Source organism: Podarcis tiliguerta, assembly GCF_965153285.1.
Source record: "Podarcis tiliguerta genome assembly, chromosome: 2".
Lineage (NCBI taxonomy): Eukaryota > Metazoa > Chordata > Lepidosauria > Squamata > Lacertidae > Podarcis > Podarcis tiliguerta.
Window position 1 is genome coordinate 83,092,136 of NC_139535.1, and position 19,490 is coordinate 83,111,625.

Sequence of the window (19,490 nt, forward strand, 5' to 3'; positions counted from 1 at the left end):
CATGGTGGCAAAGGTGGCACCCAGAATGCAAAAGGATTTCAACCGTCTGCAGGTAAGTATATAGGGAAGGGGATTCCCTTCTTATTTTTTTTATTTAGGTATTTAAACCACTTGTATCTGCTTTTTTAAAATCAATGATTGCAAGCTGGTTTACACGTTATAGCTTAGCATCTTTTGGATTCTTATATTCTATTGGTACATTTCCTTTTCCTTTGTAGTTCAAATAATCATAGCTGTGATTTCTGATTACAAGGCTAGCACTAGACTGCATTAATTGCAAATCATTGCAGTCCTGAGGTTTTGATGGAAGCAATTTGATTTGACTCTGATGTAAGCCCGCAGAAATCTGATGATGCATCGTCTGCTTGCTCTGAACTAGTTAGAGGGGACAGCAATATCACTCCCATACAGTGCAGATTCAGAAGTAAGTCCCACCGAGTTCAATGGGGCTTACTCTCAAGTAAGTGTGTCTCAGGCTACAGCTTTGGGTTGCAATCTCGTATGTACTTAACCTAGGTGGAAGCCACATTAAGCTATATGGGACTTGCTTCTGAATCTACATTGCCCTTCTCCCCACCCCCTATACACAGCTAATTTTTCCTGATTTTACTGCTGTGGTGTTTTTTTGTTTCAGTAAACCACTTTGCAGGTTTTTAAAAATATTTTTTATTAAATAAACAAACAATAAATATAAATAAAATAACACAAGCCAAAACACAACCCATCCTGTAGATTTAAGTATCTGTCCATAGTTGCCTACTTGTTATCAGAGGCCCAGATTCCACATTCCTTTGCAAGAAAATATGAAATAACGTAAAACCATTTTTGCAGGCAAAAAATAAAATAAAAATCAATGTGTGTTTATGTGGGAGTGTGTGTGACAATAAACTTTCCACACCAGATACCACCTGACCTTCGTATGCCTCTGCAAACAACACCTACCGTATATATGTACATCCATCAAGTGAATTTAACCTTCTCTAATTGAACAAGCTGACTGACAGGCTTGCTCTTAAGATTCTATTAATTTTAAAGATACAGTAACATATACAGTGGTACCTCGGGTTACATACGCTTCAGGTTACATATGCTTCAGGTTACAGACTCCGCTAACCCAGAAATAGTACCTCGGGTTAAGAACTTTACTTCAGGATGAGAAAAGAAATTGTACTCCGGCGGCACGGTGGCACGGCAGCAGCGGGAGGCCCCATTAGCTAAAGTGGTGCTTCAGGTTAAGAACAGTATCAGGTTAAGAACGGACCGCCGGAATGAATTAAGTACCTAACCCAAGATACTACTGTATATCTGTATAGGTTGTGTGCACAGACGGGGCTACGGAATAAGAAAAAGGAAGAGATATGGAAATATAGGGAGGTTGGTGTGCAAGGGAGTATTGAAAAAAAATATGAAAGAGGAAAAAGGATGAAGGAGATAACAGTGTGTTTGCGCGCGCAAAGGGAAATATAATTTGAAGGGGGAAGCAAAAGAACCCACCTCTCTTGTAGAGACATCCTGCTCATTCTTCTTATGATGAAAACTGGAAAAATGATCTCTACCTCTTTGCTTTCAGGTTTGCACAACAAAAGTTAGGCAATATGGAGGGAGCAGGGCCAGTTGTTTTATTTCCACCCTTTGGTACTTTGGGATGTGGAAGAGATCGATATCTGAGAGAGTGCAGGAGGAAGCCCTTTGCCTGCTGGAGGAAATGGTGACCATGCAAGCTCCTCTTGTGTCTAGCTTACCTCCCCTCCAAAACCCCCTCAACCCCAAAAGCAGCCCCTCAGGGCAGGGAGAAGGAATTTGCTTAATTAGAAAAAGGAATAGGCTCTTATGTAATGGAAACCACATGGAAAGTTGCTTGAAACATTTCCAAGTTAAAACTCAGTTCCATCTGCACTCCATTGCAGCAGGATGAAGTGAAAGGGGAAATATTGTTAAACAGCAGCAACTGGTAATGTTAATTTCTTCCACATTCTGGATTACTGTGATATTTATTCAGTCCAGACACCGATTTTCAGGGGAAATAATATTGCTAATGAATAGCATTTCCTCCATCCCCCGATACTCAGAATACATCAAAGTACAGAAGCACTTGAGCTTGAATTCTGCCCATTCTACCGTTTGCTATGGAAAAGACTGCTACGATCTTACATCATATTACATATGCTGACATGCCAATAGCTCTTCTGATACTTAGATGGGGTGATTCCTGTGGGTGAAAGCAGGGCTTGATGCAAAGCTCCATCTGTGGATTGTAGTTCAAAAGTACATTTGTTGTAGAATGCATCAACAGGCTCCCCCTACTGGTGGTTAACTCCTTTTAGACTCGCCCCTCCCTGAGGGGCGGAGTCGAACTTTGAGGTTTCCCCAATGCCTAAGCCAATACCTCTCACATGCTGTAATCAATAAAGTTGTGGCCTTTTCTAGCCCATTAACCTTAAATACTGTGTCCGTGTGTCTTTCTTATCCCCAGGCGTGGGGGGAGGGTCCTCGAATCACAAGTACATTTGTTGTAGAAAGCATCCATTATCAGAATGGATTGTAAAATTTCAACAGACTTGGCATTGCGATGAGTTGTGTTGCAAAGAGAGCCATAACAAGTACCTTCAAACCATAACAAGTTAGCCCTTAATTGTTTTATTTGATTATTTGTATTTTGTCTGTTTCTTTGCACTCAACCTCCTTGTTCTTAGCACCACCTGGAGTTAGCGTTATATGTTTTTCAAAAAATATTGTTAGTAGCAGTGACTACATTATTACATGAGCACTGTTCCACAGCATTTGATATTTTCATTTGCATACATTCATTCGATATAAGATGGGGTATGTACTATTTTTCATTACTGTTTATATTATATTTTTTGTAAAGTGTTATGTGCATGCAGGTCATCATCTGTAAAATTTTATTTTCAGTTTATGAAGCAATTCTATATCCTCCCACCATGCTGATGAAGAATTCTACAAAACAGTAGTCAATATCTGGAATCACTGTTCAGTGTTGGATATCATATTTGCTGAATACACAAAGCTTCACAGAATGTCTATCATCGCACAAAGTCTGGTACCTCGCTTCATTTAAAGGTTTTCAGAGACTTTAGACTAAAGATTTCATTTTGTACTTGTTATGGTTTGAAGGAATTCTATAAAGATTGTCTATTGCATATGTACATGGTCATCGTGTTGCCTAGACATTGCTGACATTGTGATGAGGTCAGCAGTTGGCTCCACGAAGTTATAAGCACACCCCAAAGCAGTGATTTCTGTTTATGGCTTCAGTAGCTATGAGACTCCAAGACTCCAAAACCATTAAAAGATGTATTCAGGCATCCAATTATGAATGATACAAAGACATTGTTGGGTTGTTCACCATGAGCACCAGATCTTATTTTGCTGCTCCTACCCCTTTTATTTGCCACAGCTAATGGTGGCAGCATTAGGAATGCCCTTTTTTTTTTAGTGGCCTGGCCTGACCATCATTTCCCCTGGGTGCGGTGTGATTGTTGAGTACTGTGAAGGGGAAAATAACAGCCACTTAAAAAAAAAAAAATTCAGCCACCAATATGGGGTGGATGTCAACCAGCATTCTCCACCCCAGAACAATGTTGCATACAAGTTTCTCTGGCTGAAGAAAATAGTACCTCAGCTATTGAAGAAAGAGCAGTGCTTGTAAAAATGAAGGTGTGTTGGAAAGGGAGGGGGAGTAGAGAGAATGATTGCTGCTATGAATTGCTATCTGCTTTCCTGAATTTCATTGTCCTTCATAAACCTCAAGGAAATCGCCTCCAATTTCCAAAGACAATAAATGGGGCCAGAAAAACAGTGGCCATTTGGACTCAGACCCAATTTCTAGAGTGTCATTTCCTGCTGAGAACAAGCAGTTTCCCATTTCCTTTTAAGATACAATTCTAAATTCAATGATTACGGCTGGAATTATTGGTAGGATGATTTCCAGCATACAGTTGTCAGCCTATAAACTCTCCATTGCCATTCATCTCTTGCAATGGGTCCAGGTTCTGTATCAAACAGATGAGGATGAAAATAGGCCACAAGCAGGATTTGTAGTCAAGCAGTCAATGTAGTGTTGCATATTTAGCAAATTAATTGCACTGCAGAAAGAATGCTGGAGAGACCACACGTTCAGGAAACCATGAAGAAACACAAAAATATATTTTGCTTGGCTTTAATTACAAAAACAAAAACTCCTCTTACATTAACTCTATAAGTATGACCCATTCACCAGGGTACTGAGAGAGGTACACGCTGCTCTTTATATACTATACCCAATTGCTGACACAGCTTGATTAACACAAATTAACAGCACCTGCTATACTGCTTCACAGCTGTAAAACTAGGTCATGATATTTACTCTCGCCTTTAAAGAGATACATATCTTGTGAAACAATAATGAACCTTAATACAGTGGTACCTCGCGTTAAGTACTTAATTCGTTCCGGAGGTCCGTTCTTAACCTGAAACTGTTCTTAACCTGAAGCACCACTTTAGCTAATGGGGCCTCCTGCTGCCGCTGCGCCGCCGCAGCACGATTTCTGTTCTTATCCTGAAGCAAAGTTCTTAACCCAAGGTACTATTTCTGGGTTAGCGGAGTCTGTAACCTGAAGCGTATGTAACCTGAAGAGTATGTAACCCAAGGTACCACTGTATTTAAATAAACCATTTAACACATAGGAGAAGCCAACTCCTAGGGGCTGTGGGGGCATTGGCCCCCACAATAAAATATTTGCAGGGGTCAGACCCCTGCCAAGTTGATGGGCATTGCCATGCAAATCGTGTGCACACACTGTGTCATGTGATCAATGATGTGGGGCGGGGCTTTCCTGGTCCCCTGCAATATTTCATTCAAGCTGGCACCCCTGGTCAAGTACATCTGGTATTCCAGCTTCTGAAAGAAGGAGACAAATAAGATGGGGTGGGTAGCATCTAGGGATGTTGGAGGAATCACTTGAAAAGTAATTATCTTTGAATGGGTGCACCCAGGGAAGGAAATTGATTTGTAAATATCCGTTGATGGCTAAGATATGCATGTTTATCAGGTGCAGCAATATACATTAAAATTACATGTATTTTTCATCACCAGACAATGAAAAGGAAAAGAAGACTTGTGCAAAAGACACCAATAATAGTGGAATGGAAAATGTTGGGTGAGAGTGCAAATGAATATTGGAACAGACTGCAGCACAGTCATACATCTCAGTGGGATGAGTTGCTAACCTGAGGAACCAAGCCTAGATCAACAGTTACAACAAGTTATAAAGGGCTTTATAATAAGCATCCCTTAAGAAGTGAGGTGTCATGAAGCAGATGCTCCAAAGTTCCTGCTCAATTTTCTATATACTGTAAGTCATTTTAAAAGCTGCTCTATGACTGTTTGGGGTATTCAGCCAGAACTTTTTTGGGGTGCACTAAAAATATTCAAAATATCTAAGACTGTGCATATCATCTCAATTTCAGATGTACATCATTCCCAGAATAATGGACTACCTGCCTGTAAGCCAAAAAAATATAGCTGATTGTGAAAAACTGTGTGCCTTCATCCACGAGACAGTGGAGTTTCTCAGATAGACAATGGATGCCCCAAACCCCCATGACTATATTGACTGCTTCCTTTTCAGATCTGAGAAGGTAGGTAGAGCCAAAACTTTAGTGGCACATTTGAAGATGTTTAAGGAATATATCCAAGTTGGACCTAAATATGAATGCTACATTTGAAACCATACCACCATGTCTCAACACAAATTCCTCTTCTGGGTGTATCATTGACTGCTAAAGGCCATTGTGATGATTGCTAGACCACTGTCAATGTTGGTTGTTAAAAGTATCCCTGAGACAGGAATACGTTGGTAAAGAGTGTTACAGTTGCTCTGTATTTGACTCTGCACACGCTTTAAAGCCTTAAAATGCATAAGTTTTATATTTCATATCTTGTGCATTCTAATAAAAGGCAGACATATAAAATGGTAAAGATTTTGATGCACCTTGGAAAACTATAAATATTGTTAGGACCATCACCACCACCACCATCATCATATTTATACCCCATCTATCTGACTGGGTTGCTGACTGACTTCCAACATATAAAAAAACATAATAAATCTATACAGGGCTACTTTCAGATGCCTTCTAAAGATTGTAAAATTACATCTCCTTCATTCGGGGGTTGCATAACTCCATACTCTCCAACATTTCTCTGATGAAAATAGGGACGTCCTAAGGATTGTTCCTGGAAAATAGGGAAACTTGGAGGGTCTGTAAGGACTGCCTATCTTGAAGTATTTTCTTGTCATCCCTAGAATTGTGCTCTCTGGGTCATGTTGTCATGCCACACAACTGTTCCAATTCATTTTATGAGAATAGGATACGTTCTGTCTCTACTTCCTGCCTTTGATTTAAAATTTACTTTTAATGCTATTGCCCACCCTCAAAAGGAATATGTCTATTCTCTTGACTGATTATTCTTGCACAATTGGGTTGCCACAGAGACTTGTGCTTAGCTACCAAGAATGTGAGAGATAATTATATAGAAGATGCCCAGGTGAGCAGGTTTACTTGCTTGGGGTCAGGGGTTGTTCTTTCCCACTTCCCCTCTCTGCCACTTTGTTACATAAGGCAGGAAGCATCTTTTGGGTTTCTTGCTCAAGAATATGCTTCTTCCCTCCCCTACCTCCATTCTCCAAAACATTGCAGGAAAAGATGTGCCTAAGGAAGTTTGAATTACCTGAAAGGTTTTCTCACCGCAGGCATCGAAGAACTGACAGAGCACATTTCTACCTGTTACTTAATGCTATAGATGCCAGTAAATACTTTTGAGGGGAAGAACCCTTGAAGGAGAGGAAAGTTTAACTTTCCCCTGCTTCCTCTGGCTTGGATTAAATTTCAACTTCATTTAAATTTCACAGCAAGAGAAATGTTCTTCCCCTGTCCACTAACTCTCTCTCACACACAACCCCCCCCCCAAGCATTACACATGCCATTGCATGAACCAGGGGCATGGAACTGGTGACCCTCCAAGTGTTATTGGATTCTACCCTTAACCCCCAGCCAGCAGGGACAATGATATAGGATGATGGGAGTTGAAGTCCAGTTGCATCTGGAGGACCATGGGTTCTTCACCCAATATAAATGAATATCTTCACATGCATAGCTTAATCTGACACTTACGTAGTCTTTCACACTTGGTTATGGAAATGGACCATGTATGTGAGTGGTCAATGGGCTTATTGTTTCTGTGTCTGTTGCTTTTATGCTTCTAGTTTTAATTCATATCCATCAGTCTGTTTTTCATGGATGATGTTGTTCTATGCCAGAGTGGTCCAACTTTTTATTCCAAATGGGTGGCAAGAGTGTTTTGACATAGAACCTGTGGGCCACTCACTGCCTTGATGCACAGAAGGGGTGTGTGAGCCCAAAATTTGACAACCCCCCACCAGCCCTCATGCTGCCTAAGCATGGCACTAGGTGTGAGGCTCTGGCAGCATTCTAGAGCCCTCCCACTTCCTTTTCAAAGTTGGAAAAGCACTAACTAGGCTTTGTGATGGAGACAGGAGGACTCTGGGACCCTGTCAGAGCCTACCTTCATGCCTCCTTCCTAAAGCCCAGGGCCTTGCTTACCTGACTTTGGGAAGGAATTTGAGTGCTGGGGGGGGGGCATCAGATGTTGCCAAGGGCCACCAAAAAGGACCTTGAGGGCTACATGTGACCCTTGGACCACCCTGTTTTGCTAAGTTTATTTACATGTTTTGTTGAGATAACATAAATATTTTAAGGCTCAATAAGATTACTCAGGAGTTTTTCCACAAAGAAACCTTAGTCCTAATTTTTAATTGATACGAAAATCTTCTAGAGGCAGGCATGAAAATAAGTATTTCTCAAATATATTAACTTACTACAAAAATATTCTGTTTCCTTCATCCATATCTTATGCCCAAGCTGGAAAATGCATCGGGTAAGAAACTTGTTTACTGGTGGCGAGGGGAGGGGAACGTGACTGAAAATGAAGTATGAATGCACCAAATATCAACAGTGTTTTCAATATCAGATATTGACTGCACATTGGTTATTTGTACTATGCAGTATAAATTAATGCTTCTTTTCACAAGGGTGATTGCTTCACTATCTGTGTTGTAACACACTTCCTGTTCATCCAGACTGGCAAGCTCAACATGACTTTCAGGTTGGCTTGTTCATTGGCCATGAAAGCTCTCCCAATTTATTCAGTCTTTGTATGATTTGCTGCACTACATTTGACAAAGTTAGATAAGGCAGTGGAGAGTTATATATTTCCTTTCAGGGTGGGTGCGTGGCTCACTTGATTTCAGTCAAAACTTGGTGGCATTTCCAGAATTTATTTGCTGCGAAGTAGAGCAATTACTTCTAGACGCTGGTTGAAATCGGGAGATGCCAGCTCAGATCTGACTAGGAATCTACTCACCGAGGGGTCTGGCCTATCATCCTTACCAGCATTAGGATGCCCATTGATGGATAAAAAGGTGAGGTTGTCAGTGATGGGAGGGTGGTGGTGTTTGAACGTGGATATTATGGTTTTAAAATATTATTTTGTGGTTGTGTTAAAGAAAATGTACATTGTTGTCAGTAACATGTAAGTCTGTACCCAACCTTGATGTTGAAGACATAGAAATTAACCTATTTTCAGCCCAGGTCTAGAGCTTATGTTGATGATTAACCCACCTTTCCTAATGGAACACATACTGGAAATAAAGGTGCTAAGATTATTTGGAGAAGGTTGAAGTTGGGGTTTGGCTGGGGCTCTAATAAGCACCTGTGTTTTCACCTTGTCTTTCTTTAATAGTTTCCTGGATATATTTGACCAAAGGAAGAGCCTTCAAGGAAGATGGAAGTGGCTGTAACAGGAGCTCTGCTCCTTCTCTGGGTTCTCTTCATCTTCATTTTCTATTCTTTAAAAATGTACAAGGAGAAAAGTCAGCTACCTCCAGGCCCCACTCCCTGGTTCTTCCTGGGGAACCTGCTGCAGAAAGATGTCATGCCTCTGAACAAAAACTATTCAAAGGTAAAGCCGTTTCTTGTTGCGGTTTCTCTCTGTTCCTTTGTCCCTGTGGCACGGCATAAACAAGCATTGTCTGGAATGAAGCAATGTGTAGAAGAAGGACAGAAGGTTAATTGTTCCCTAGCTTGCTTCCTTATAATAAAGGCATGCTTTGAAGGGGCCCAGATTTCTGCTTCCTTATTTTTATCTGTACTGTTTATTGCTTGATTTTACTAGGTTTTGTTTACTGTTGGCATGTGTCTATTTTGCATGCTCTTTAGAGCTTCCCTGAATCAACTTAAGATCCCTCCAGACAATTGGTTTATTCAGCATTCATTCTGATTTGCTTCCACAAAGCTTAAAGAGAAGTTACCATAAAAAATAATGTCAAAAATTTGGGGGCATCTTATACACATATCCATCTTCCCCTATTTCCTTAAATCGGAGTCCCAAAAAATAGGGGGTGTCTTATACATGGGGGCGTCTTATAGATGGAAAAATATGATATATCTATATCTATATCATCTATATCTATATCTATATCTATATCTATATCTATATCTATATCTATATCTATATCTATCTATCATCTATCTATATCTATCTATCTATCTATCTATCTATCTATCTCTATATATCAATCACACATTTGTTCTGATTTGCTTGCAGGGTGGTTCTATGATAATGAGCATTCATTCATTCTTCATTCATTCTGGTTAGCTTGCAGGTTGCTTATAGTCAATTATTCACCCCATGCTTTTCAATACATTTTCCCATTACTTTCCAACAAGCAAAAGTCCATTAAAAAAAAAAAGTAGATTTGTTGCACTAGGATTATGTTAACTGCATAGTCCCAAGATTTTGGTATGTGCTTGAATCCCTCTTGCAATGAAATAGCAATATTCATTTAGAAAAAGCACAGCAGCAGCAGATTAGATTTTTACTTCATTTCATTTTTTTTATTTATTAAATGTATATACTGCTCATCATTTGAGGATCACAGGGTGGTTTCCAACATGGAATTTTGAAACCATTAAGTTGCAAGCTAGCTGTATTTGGCTGTATGTGTAAACACATCCAGTCAAAGGGTAGTGTAGGCACATTGCCAAGCCCTGTCCCTTCCAGTGCATGATACCTATAACATGTGAAAAGCTCTCCACTACTCATGCAGACTCTTACACAATTTAAAACCCTGTTTGTGGTTGGCAGGTCACATGGGAGTAAATAATTGTACTGTAATCCATAACAGTATTGTACTGTAATCCACATAATTGTTAGAAGATCACTTACGGTAGTTGTAACCAAATGTGAGGGATGCGGGTGGCGCTGTGGTTTAAAACACTGAGCCTAGGGCTTGCCGATCGGAAGGTTGGCGGTTTGAATCCCTGCGACGGGGTGAGCTCCTGTTGTTCAGTCCCAGCTCCTGTCCACCTAGCAGTTCGAAAGCACACAGTGCAAGTAGATAGTTACCGCTCCAGCGGGAAGGTAAACGGCTTTTCCGTGCGCTGCTCTGGTTTGCCAGAAGCGGCTTAGTCATGCTGGCCACATGACCCAGAAGCTGTCTGTGGACAAACGCTGGCTCCCTCGGCCTATAGTAAGAGATGAGCACCGCAACCCCAGAATCTTCCGCTACTGGACCTAATGGTCAGGGCTACCTTTACCTTTAACCAAATGTGATAAATAACAAGCTGAAGCAGAACCAGGCAGTATGTCAAGAAGCATGGCCCCGTGTTCATTGATTGGCCTGGACATAATTATATGGTTATGCTTTAGACATATGAAGCAGTGGTTGATCATACTGAAATGTGTGATGGGACACCTATTGCAGTGTCATACCTGTTAAAGGGGCAGCTAAATTTCTTTTCTTCACGTGCCTGTCTTGCAAAGTGAATCAAACACCTGATGAAGTTGGTGCGGCTGAGCATAAGATTTATTTCACAAGATTCTCTTTCTTTTATGGAGGCAGTTCTAAATGTGGTTCCTCCTCATTCAGGAACAACAGCGTTCTAGCAGCCCATTCTCCCAGGAGCCACCCAGGTGTCCTTTTTATTGTGCATTCATGATTATTTGTGCTCATGATGACATTGGAGTAGTTATATGCAATCCTGTTTCCAATACTGTTTGCACTTCCAAAAGTTCTGAGGTGGACACACTGTTTTGTTCCAGTCAGTGCACGTCCCATAGCTTCCTGTTCAAATCATGTAGCTTGTTATAGTCCAAATGTTCAAGTGTGTGTGGCTTTTGTTGCACTACAATGTATGGATGCAAATTTTATGAAATAAATAAATGTACCTGTCAGGGTCTGGACTGAGGAGGAATGGTGGGGACCACCCCACCCCCCCGAACCTTCCCGAGAACAGGAGGACAGTATAGATTTAGAACAGTGATTTGCAGAAGGGCATAGTTCAGAGACTGCAGAGGGGAAATGCTGGGGAATATTAGGAGAGGAACAGCAGGAAGAAGAAACACTGGGGGAGAGACAGCTGACAGACTCAGTGTCTTTGGAAAGCATTCCTGAGCCACCCTCTCCCAGGACTAGGCATGCATTGAGAGTAGTAGAACAGAATGCTCAGAGGCAGAAAGCCCAGATCAGCCGGCGCAGGGATGATGTAGGATAAGAAAGATAGAGGGGGTTGGAATTTACTTGGAGCAATGCCATTATTTAATAGGCACTACATTCCTTTCTCTCTGTGTGTGAATACTGAATAAATTACGTGGTAAGGACTCTTCTTGTTATCTGCTTTTTTGGCTGCTACTGGGGGAGGGATAGGTTTCCCTAAACCTTGACAGTATCCCTCCAGATGGCAATAATGTAATAACACTCAGGAAGTATTGGGGAACAACTAATAAAGCTGAATTCTGCCACTAATGTGCATTTACTGCATCAGCAACATGTTGCAGCATATGCCTGCAAAACCCTGCACAAAACAAGCTGCAGGTGCCCTAAGAGATATAGCAAGTTAATTACTCCAAAAGAAGTTTCATTGCCTAATTAAATAACACTTTCTTTGTGCCTTCAGCTGGTTGAGAAATATGGCCATATGTTCACAATCTGGATGGGACCCAAACCTATGGTCGTGCTTTGTGGATTTGATGTGGTAAAAGATGCTCTGGTGGATCATGCTGAAGCGTTTGGTGGGCGTCTTAACAGCCCCATCATTGATCGAGTGACCAAAGGCCATGGTAGGCTATTTCTTCTTATTCTTTATGTATAGTTTAGCTCTACTTTGATTTTTAATTCAGTCCCCCAAAATGTGCATGATAATTAGCATCATGTCTAGGAAAGAAAGAAAAGAAAGAAAGACAAACACTATCAAGCAAGGCATTATTTTTTGCTGTGGCTTGCTTCTCCAAAGAACCATTTTTGAAAATCAATTCCCCCCAAAGATCCAGGGAAGCTGTCCCCTACGCAATCACTTTAAAAAATAAAGAAACACCACCCATTTCTTGAGTCTGCAAACTGAAAATAGCAACCGTATACGTTGCTACCTCTCTCCAGTGCCAACAGCATGTCATTCTGAACATGGGTGACATGATTTCACCTTCCCACCCCAACTGCAGCCAAAAGTGTGGGCTACAGGCAGGCAAGGGGGCGATGCCATGCCTCTTACCATCCATTATTTACTTTGTTATGTAGCACTGGACATATTTATTCAACCAAAGAAACAAAAATCCCTTACACAACAAAGGACTGGGCTCTTGGGGGCAACAATTAGTTGCCGGATTGTAACTATAAATGGGGATATAATTTTAAGGTGGAAAGCACCAGAACTACCTTTTCATGTAGAAACTTCCTGCTGGTTCCTGTTAGGTCAAGAACTGACAAAATGACCTTCACCTCTTTCCCCCCAGGGATAGTCAACTCTAGTGACACAGAATGGAGAGACCTGCGCAGATTCACGGTTATGACACTGAGAAACTTTGGAATGGGGAAGAGATCAATGTCTGAGAGGGTGCAAGAGGAAGCTGTTTGCCTGGTGGAGGCACTGGCGGCTACAAAAGGTAATCTAGCTCATTAAAAAATAAAACTGAGAAAGCACTATCCCAGGGCAAGGAGATGATATTTATTAAATTGAATATAGGAATGGGCACTTATAATATGTAAGCTTCTGACATAGTTAGAATATGTGGCTCAGTGGCAGCAGGGAGGCAAGCTTTTCCCATTTGTCCTTTCAACTCTCTCCATGCTCATGTGAACCCCAACTCATGTGTTGTACTTCCACCGTAATATTTTCACTAATCCAGTAATGCGAGAGAGTCTACCTACACTTCTTAGGTGTGCGCACTGAAGATCATACTGTGTGCAAATTGTTTCAGTGAAAGTTGTTGGGCTTATTTTTATTTAGTGCCAACATGGCCTTGTGCGCCACCCGAAACTCTGCTGCAGGCAATGCTAGCAGAATAAGCATCAGATAATTAAGTGGAATGTTACAGCAAAGAAATGAAGGGGGGGGGTTGATTATTTGGACTGTGGATGGGGTAGGTGGTGGTGGTGGGGAGAGAAGGAAACCCAGTGCCTCTTTTTTCTGCCTCTCACCTCCCAAAAATTATGTTTAATTGCAGTTTAAAAATAAAAAATAGCACAGCCCCCCAAATTGATTTAGGACTGGATACAATTTGAGTGTTGCCCAGGTTGCCCTGAATATTGGGTCAGAGCGAATTTGTGGACCCAGATTCAGGCCTCACATCAGGTCGGTGTCAGGGGTACAGCTGTGCACTTTACTACTACTTTTAATTTCTTAAAGATTTGGTTCTTGGGACTGATGGAAATTCAATCTACCAGGCTCAAGCTGTTTAAACAGTTTTTAGAGTTAATTTTGTATTGGGGTCTGAAGATGGTGGGGTCCACTTTCATCAGGCCTTGCTGACTGTCTTCGGTTCCTCCTACAGGGCAGGGCTTTGATCCGACAACTAGCATCACATCCGCTGTTTCCAATGTGATCTCGTCAGTCATCTTTGGGACTCGCTTTGACTACGCAGACAAGACCTTCCTAAAGCACCAACGCATTATAGAGAACGAAGTTGGCCTTTTTCGTAGTGTCTTGGGACTGGTAGGTTGTTCCTTCTGAGTTGCAAACATTTTCCTCACTATCAGGAAAAGGAAAAACAAAACCTAGCTTGTTGGAGTATGAACGATGGCATGAAGGGTTCACAAATGTGTGCCTGACTAACTATCAGATGAAAATAATGTTCTGAAAATGCCTTCGACAGGATTGAGATGGAAATTGACACAAAGTTCCAGTGATTTCAGGGGAGAAACTGGACCCTTGAGCAGGGCAGGCAGCAGAAAAGTGGGAAGACTTACCTGGGCTGTTCACCAATAGCAGCAGATCTCCCTTTCCTTTCCTGACCCCCACCCCTTTTACTTTGCCATTGCTCCTCCCCTCCCATTTGCCTGGCCACCATTTCCCTCTGGATGCAGTATAACTGTAAACATTGCAAGGGCACATTTGTACATCTATAGAGGCATAGGGTCCCCTCTGCCACTCTTAGCACCTGAGGAAGTCTGCAGGTAAGGAAAAAATATATTTTTTTTAGGTAGTTGGAGCCTGAGTCATTTAGGGCTTTAAAAACTAATATTAACACATTGAATTGGGCCCAGAAACAAATTGGCAATGTGTGCAGCTTTTTAAAAATAGAGGTTATGTGAAACTTAAACAGAACCTGAACCAGTAACCTGGATTTTGGACCAGTTGACATTTCTGAATCATCTTCAAGGGAAGCCCCATCATCCCCATCATCATGAGGTAAAATGAACCAGAAGCTCAACAGTTCCTGCTGGATTTCGAAAATAAGTGATTAAAAACAACAACTGCTTTATCACTTTTCAGCCAGAATCTTTGTGGCATAGTATATAAAAAAAGGATTTGCTATATTTAAGGCTGTATGTGTCACCTTCATTTCAGCTGTACTCTGCTGTCCCTAAAATATTGGACTACTTCCCTGGAAGACACCAAAAGATTTTTTCTGATTGTGATGAGTTGTGTGCTTTCTTCCATGAGTATGTGAAAGTACACAGGCAGACGCTGGATCCTCAGAACATCCGTGACTATATTGATTGTTTCCTTATCAAGTCTGAGAAGGTATGTGGGTCAAAAAAATTATTTGCACAGGCATGGGTGCCCAGTTATGTCCTAGTCCATGTGGGGAAGGGATACCAGGCCAACCAGAGTGCCCCTCTGTCTTTGCCTCCTCCCCTAGCAACTTCTCTCGGCCACTCCTTGCAAGACATTGTTAATTATTATCATTATTCATTAGGCTGAGGTATCCTGTGCCCAGTTTTAAAGTCTATGCTTAATGTTGTACAAAACAATGCAAGTGCTTACGATAAAAATAAAATTGGTTCACTCAGTTTACAGCCTATATGAGTACCATGGACAGCTACTTTGCCCAAACAAAAATACATAACCAGTTACTCTTTCTTTTACGGCCATCATCCCTATAATTTCTGATCCCATATATTTTCAGATATACAGTGGTACCTCGTGTTACAGACGCTTAAGGTTACAGATCCTTCAGGTTACAAACTCAAAAATAGTACCTCAGGTTAAGAACTTTGCTTCAGGATGAGAGCAGAAATCGCGCGGCAACAGCGCAGCAGCAGCGGGAGGCCCCATTAGCTAAAGTGGTGCTTCGGGTTAAGAACAGTTTCAGGTTAAGAACGGACCTCCAGAATGAATTAAGTTCTTAACCAGAGGTACCACTGTATATAATCTTGGTTAGTTCTAACATTCCAGTAATCAAACAACACAACGTTTGTAATGCAATGATATGCAAGTACTTTTCTTTATATTTCAAAAGTAATTCTATTTTAAATACATGTGATTGGATTAAACACCTCTTGGGGTGAGTGCAGGATTTCACCCATGATGCTCATTCAAACAGGCTAAGGTGTCTCCATTTTGCCATCTTTCTTTATAGTGAAATTTTTTCTCCTCCCCCCCCCTTTCCCTCTGCCTCATAGGAACAAAAGTCTGCTAGTGACACCTTCAGAACCGAAAACCTTGTCATGACAGTGTTTGGACTTTTTTTGGCTGGGACAGGAACCACAAGCTTTGCCTTGATCTCTGGCCTCATGGTGATGGCTAAGCTGCCACATATTCAAGGTATTCAGATACCCCAGAGAAGTTTAAAGTGGAAGGGTTTTGAGGGCTCCCTGGTGTCTTCAAATGTCACTTATGTCCAGGGGCAGAAACATAGCCAGAAGAGGAGGGACCTCAGAATTCTGGAAGCACATTTTCCAAATGATATTTGTTACAGGAAAAGTCCAGCAGGAGATCAACAAGGTGGTAAGGCACAGAGGAATGAGAGGAAATCACTCAAGAGGAGAATTTGTGTTGGCATGAGTTTTCATGATGTCGGAGAGTGCCCGAGTTTTTCACTCTGACAGATGAGAAGCAGAATCAGAATCCAGGAAATAAATATCTTGAGTCATTTTCATTACAGCAAAAGTCCAACAGGAAATTGATGAGGTGATGAGTGCCACCCGTGCCCCTAGCATGGAAGATCGTGTGAGGATGCCTTTCACCAATGCAGTTATCCATGAGATTCTACGATACCCACCGTCAATTAATGAGACCATTCCCCGTACAATGTCTTGTGATGCCAAATTCAGGGGGTTCACCTTCCCTAAGGTATGATGGCCCAGCATTTTGCCATGAGAATTGTGGAGAAGAAATGGAGCAGTTCTAGGAACTCATTGTATAAATGGCCCTGGACTGCCCTCATGGAGGCAGGGATGAGATCAGTAGTGGAGATCAGTAGTGATTTTGTTGGCCTAAGCAAATGAGCTGAAGGAAATAGTGATAGAGGAGAATTTTGTTTGTTCGATTCACATTTTAAAATGAACCAACGGAATTAGTATTTCACAGAACTATGCATACAAAATGTATCTTTTATGGGGAAAATGTGTACTAAAATCAATGGTTTAGTGGGAAAATGCACACAGAAGCACAGAAAAAAGCACACAAAACTATATTTTAGATTGAGAATGGGTACATAAATGTGCATTTTAGGGGAAAGTGCATACAAAAAGATGTAGAATATAAATGCTAGTGTTTGGTGAGGTTTTAAAACAGAAATTGTCTGATGGGATGGAGCAGAATTATGACTGAAAGCTGGTGGAACTGTCACAGAACAGAACTATAATGATCCCTCTGCCCCCGAAAGGAGCTGATAGATGCAGCAAGCTATTTATGCTCCAGTTTCATAATTTCTTAAAAAGGAATTCTACTAGTCATATTGATTGGAGTGGAATGTAAGGCAGTGTGTACTTATGGACTAATACAGGAGTGGAACAGAATAAATCCGCTTATCCCTAGTGGAATCCCATTCTTCTAAGTTAGCATCCCCATTTTATTTCCTAGATAGTCATGAATTGAGACCAAAAATGTAAATCTGCCGTCTTCTATCCCTGAAGGGCACAGCTGTTGCTCCAATGTTCACAACTGTGCACCGTGACCCTCTCCAGTGGGAGACTCCAGAACAGTTCAATCCTGGACATTTCTTGGATGAGAAAGGCCAGTTCAAGAAGAAAGATGCCTTAATAGCCTTTTCAGCAGGTAACTATACAAGCTCGTGGTAACTTATGTGCAAACAATGCCATTTCCACTTTCTTTCAAAAGACAGTGTATGGAAAGAGAAATGTCTGCCCCTACATAGGACCAGCCATTTATTTTTCTGTACAATATCTCTGGAAAGGAAGTGAAACAACATCATTTCCCTTGACAGTGGGATTGTTTTGAGCCGTCAACAGACCCCATGTTTTGCAATTTTCCTGAAGGATTACATGGCACCCTGTTGTATGCTGATGGCATGCACCACTTTTTAAAAGCAGGCAGTGCCCTCTGTCCATCTTCTAATAGGCTTCTTCTCACAAAGGCACTGTGATTTGAAGTAAAATGAGAGACCTATAAATCATTCCCTAATTGGACATGCCAGTCTTGTAATTATATTTCCCTCCCTGGTATTTTCTGTGAGTAGGGGATGGCACAAAAACATATGATATTGTTTGAAAAAAATTAAAGTACATCTGGGTCAGGAGTGGAGCTAGAAAAGGGTAAATAAACTGGAATGTTTGGAAAACATGAAGTCGAATTCCTCCCATTCTGTGGTTGGAGTACTGCATAAGAAAATTTGTACAAGTGACAATTTTGAAGATTGGTTGTGTTTCCATTCTCATATGGTTTCAGAAAGGGTGCATTTGATAGACTGAGCTTTAAATGTGAACTGAACCTCATGTCTCCCCATGCCTACTTCAGGCCGATCATAATTTTATTAGTCTTAGTCTTAGTCTTACTCTTGATTTAGTCTTGATTTTAGTATTCCTCACCTTTTCCCATAATGTGACTCAATATACTATACTCTAGCTGCAGTACATTTTTGGGGGTGCATTAGTATTTCCAGTCCCCCAAACCAACATTGCATGAATTCACTAGGGGTGGATCTGCACACAGGAAATATAAAGCTATAAATAATTCAGAAATTAAATTGTTATATGATTTAATTGCATAGAAAAGGATTTTTGCTCTCCACCACCATCTGGTGTTGCATGTTTATAACACATTCAAAACGTTATTTTTTTGACTAATGGAGCTGAGTCCTAGGTTTCCTGTGCACTGTGTAGATTTTTGGGTTACTGGTTAGCTGTGCCTTCTTTTTCTTTGCCAGGGAAGCGGGCATGCGTTGGGGAAGCCTTGGCGCGAATGGAGCTCTTCCTGTTCTTCAGTACTTTGCTCCAGAACTTCACCTTCCAGCTGGTTGGAGCTGCAAAAGATATGGATTTAGCCTCTTTGTTTACGGAGTTCAGAGCTAAAAATGTCTCTCCTCTAATGAAGGCCATCAGACGTTCAATGTGATCTTGTGACAAAAGATAAGCAGAAAGAATGTGGTCAGTGGCTCCCAGAATATTTGTAGTAGGTAGAACAGGAGTCCTGCGAGGTGCCTTCCTTCACTCATTCAACACCTCTCAGTTTCACATAAGGGTAATAGCCCTAGATATCAGGTATTAAAAGTTTTCTTAGCATGGCAAACGAGAAGAGCCTTTGACCTTTCAATCCCTAATGTCCAGTCAACTGTTCATGGGCTCATTAGCACTTAATAAAATGTTCCACATCATCAACTATTGCAGTGTGTGTATGTGTTTTTTAACCCCCCCCCCTCATATACTGTTATAAACATTTGCTCTCTTCTGCAGATTATATTGAGGGGCTTTTTGTTCTCTCAAGTATACATGGCTTCTTGATTTCAGTTTAACTACAAGTAGGGCTGGGCAATATCTGGTTTTCAACATCGCAAAATATCCCCAGGTAAATATTGCAATATACCGATATATCACAATGTCTGAAATAAGGATGGAGCTATGTAGAGGCATTGGCTGGCTTCATGGTTTTTCCCCCATTGTGATTTTGCATGGCACACGTGCGCACACACATCATGATTCACAATATATTACCAGGTCAAAAATTATGAA

At 41.2% G+C, this 19,490-nt stretch overlaps 1 protein-coding gene across 2 annotated transcripts; it reads left to right on the forward strand.

Annotated features, from left to right (window-relative positions):
• On the forward strand, positions 1–19,139 carry LOC310672508 (cytochrome P450 2C23-like). Of its 2 annotated transcripts, XM_083429793.1 has the most exons (10): positions 1–52; positions 8,306–9,043; positions 12,040–12,202; positions 12,872–13,021; positions 13,910–14,070; positions 14,926–15,102; positions 15,984–16,125; positions 16,466–16,653; positions 17,439–17,580; positions 18,689–19,139. In XM_083429793.1, the coding sequence occupies exons 2-10, from the start codon at positions 8,867–8,869 to the stop codon at positions 18,874–18,876; spliced, it is 1,488 nt and encodes a 495-aa protein (XP_083285919.1). In that variant the 5' UTR covers positions 1–52; positions 8,306–8,866; the 3' UTR covers positions 18,877–19,139. The 2 variants fall into 2 exon arrangements, with proteins under 2 accessions (XP_083285919.1, XP_083285918.1); XM_083429792.1 differs by lacking the exon at positions 1–52 and having other exon boundaries at positions 7,788–9,043.
• The last annotated feature ends 351 nt before the right edge of the window (positions 19,140–19,490 follow it).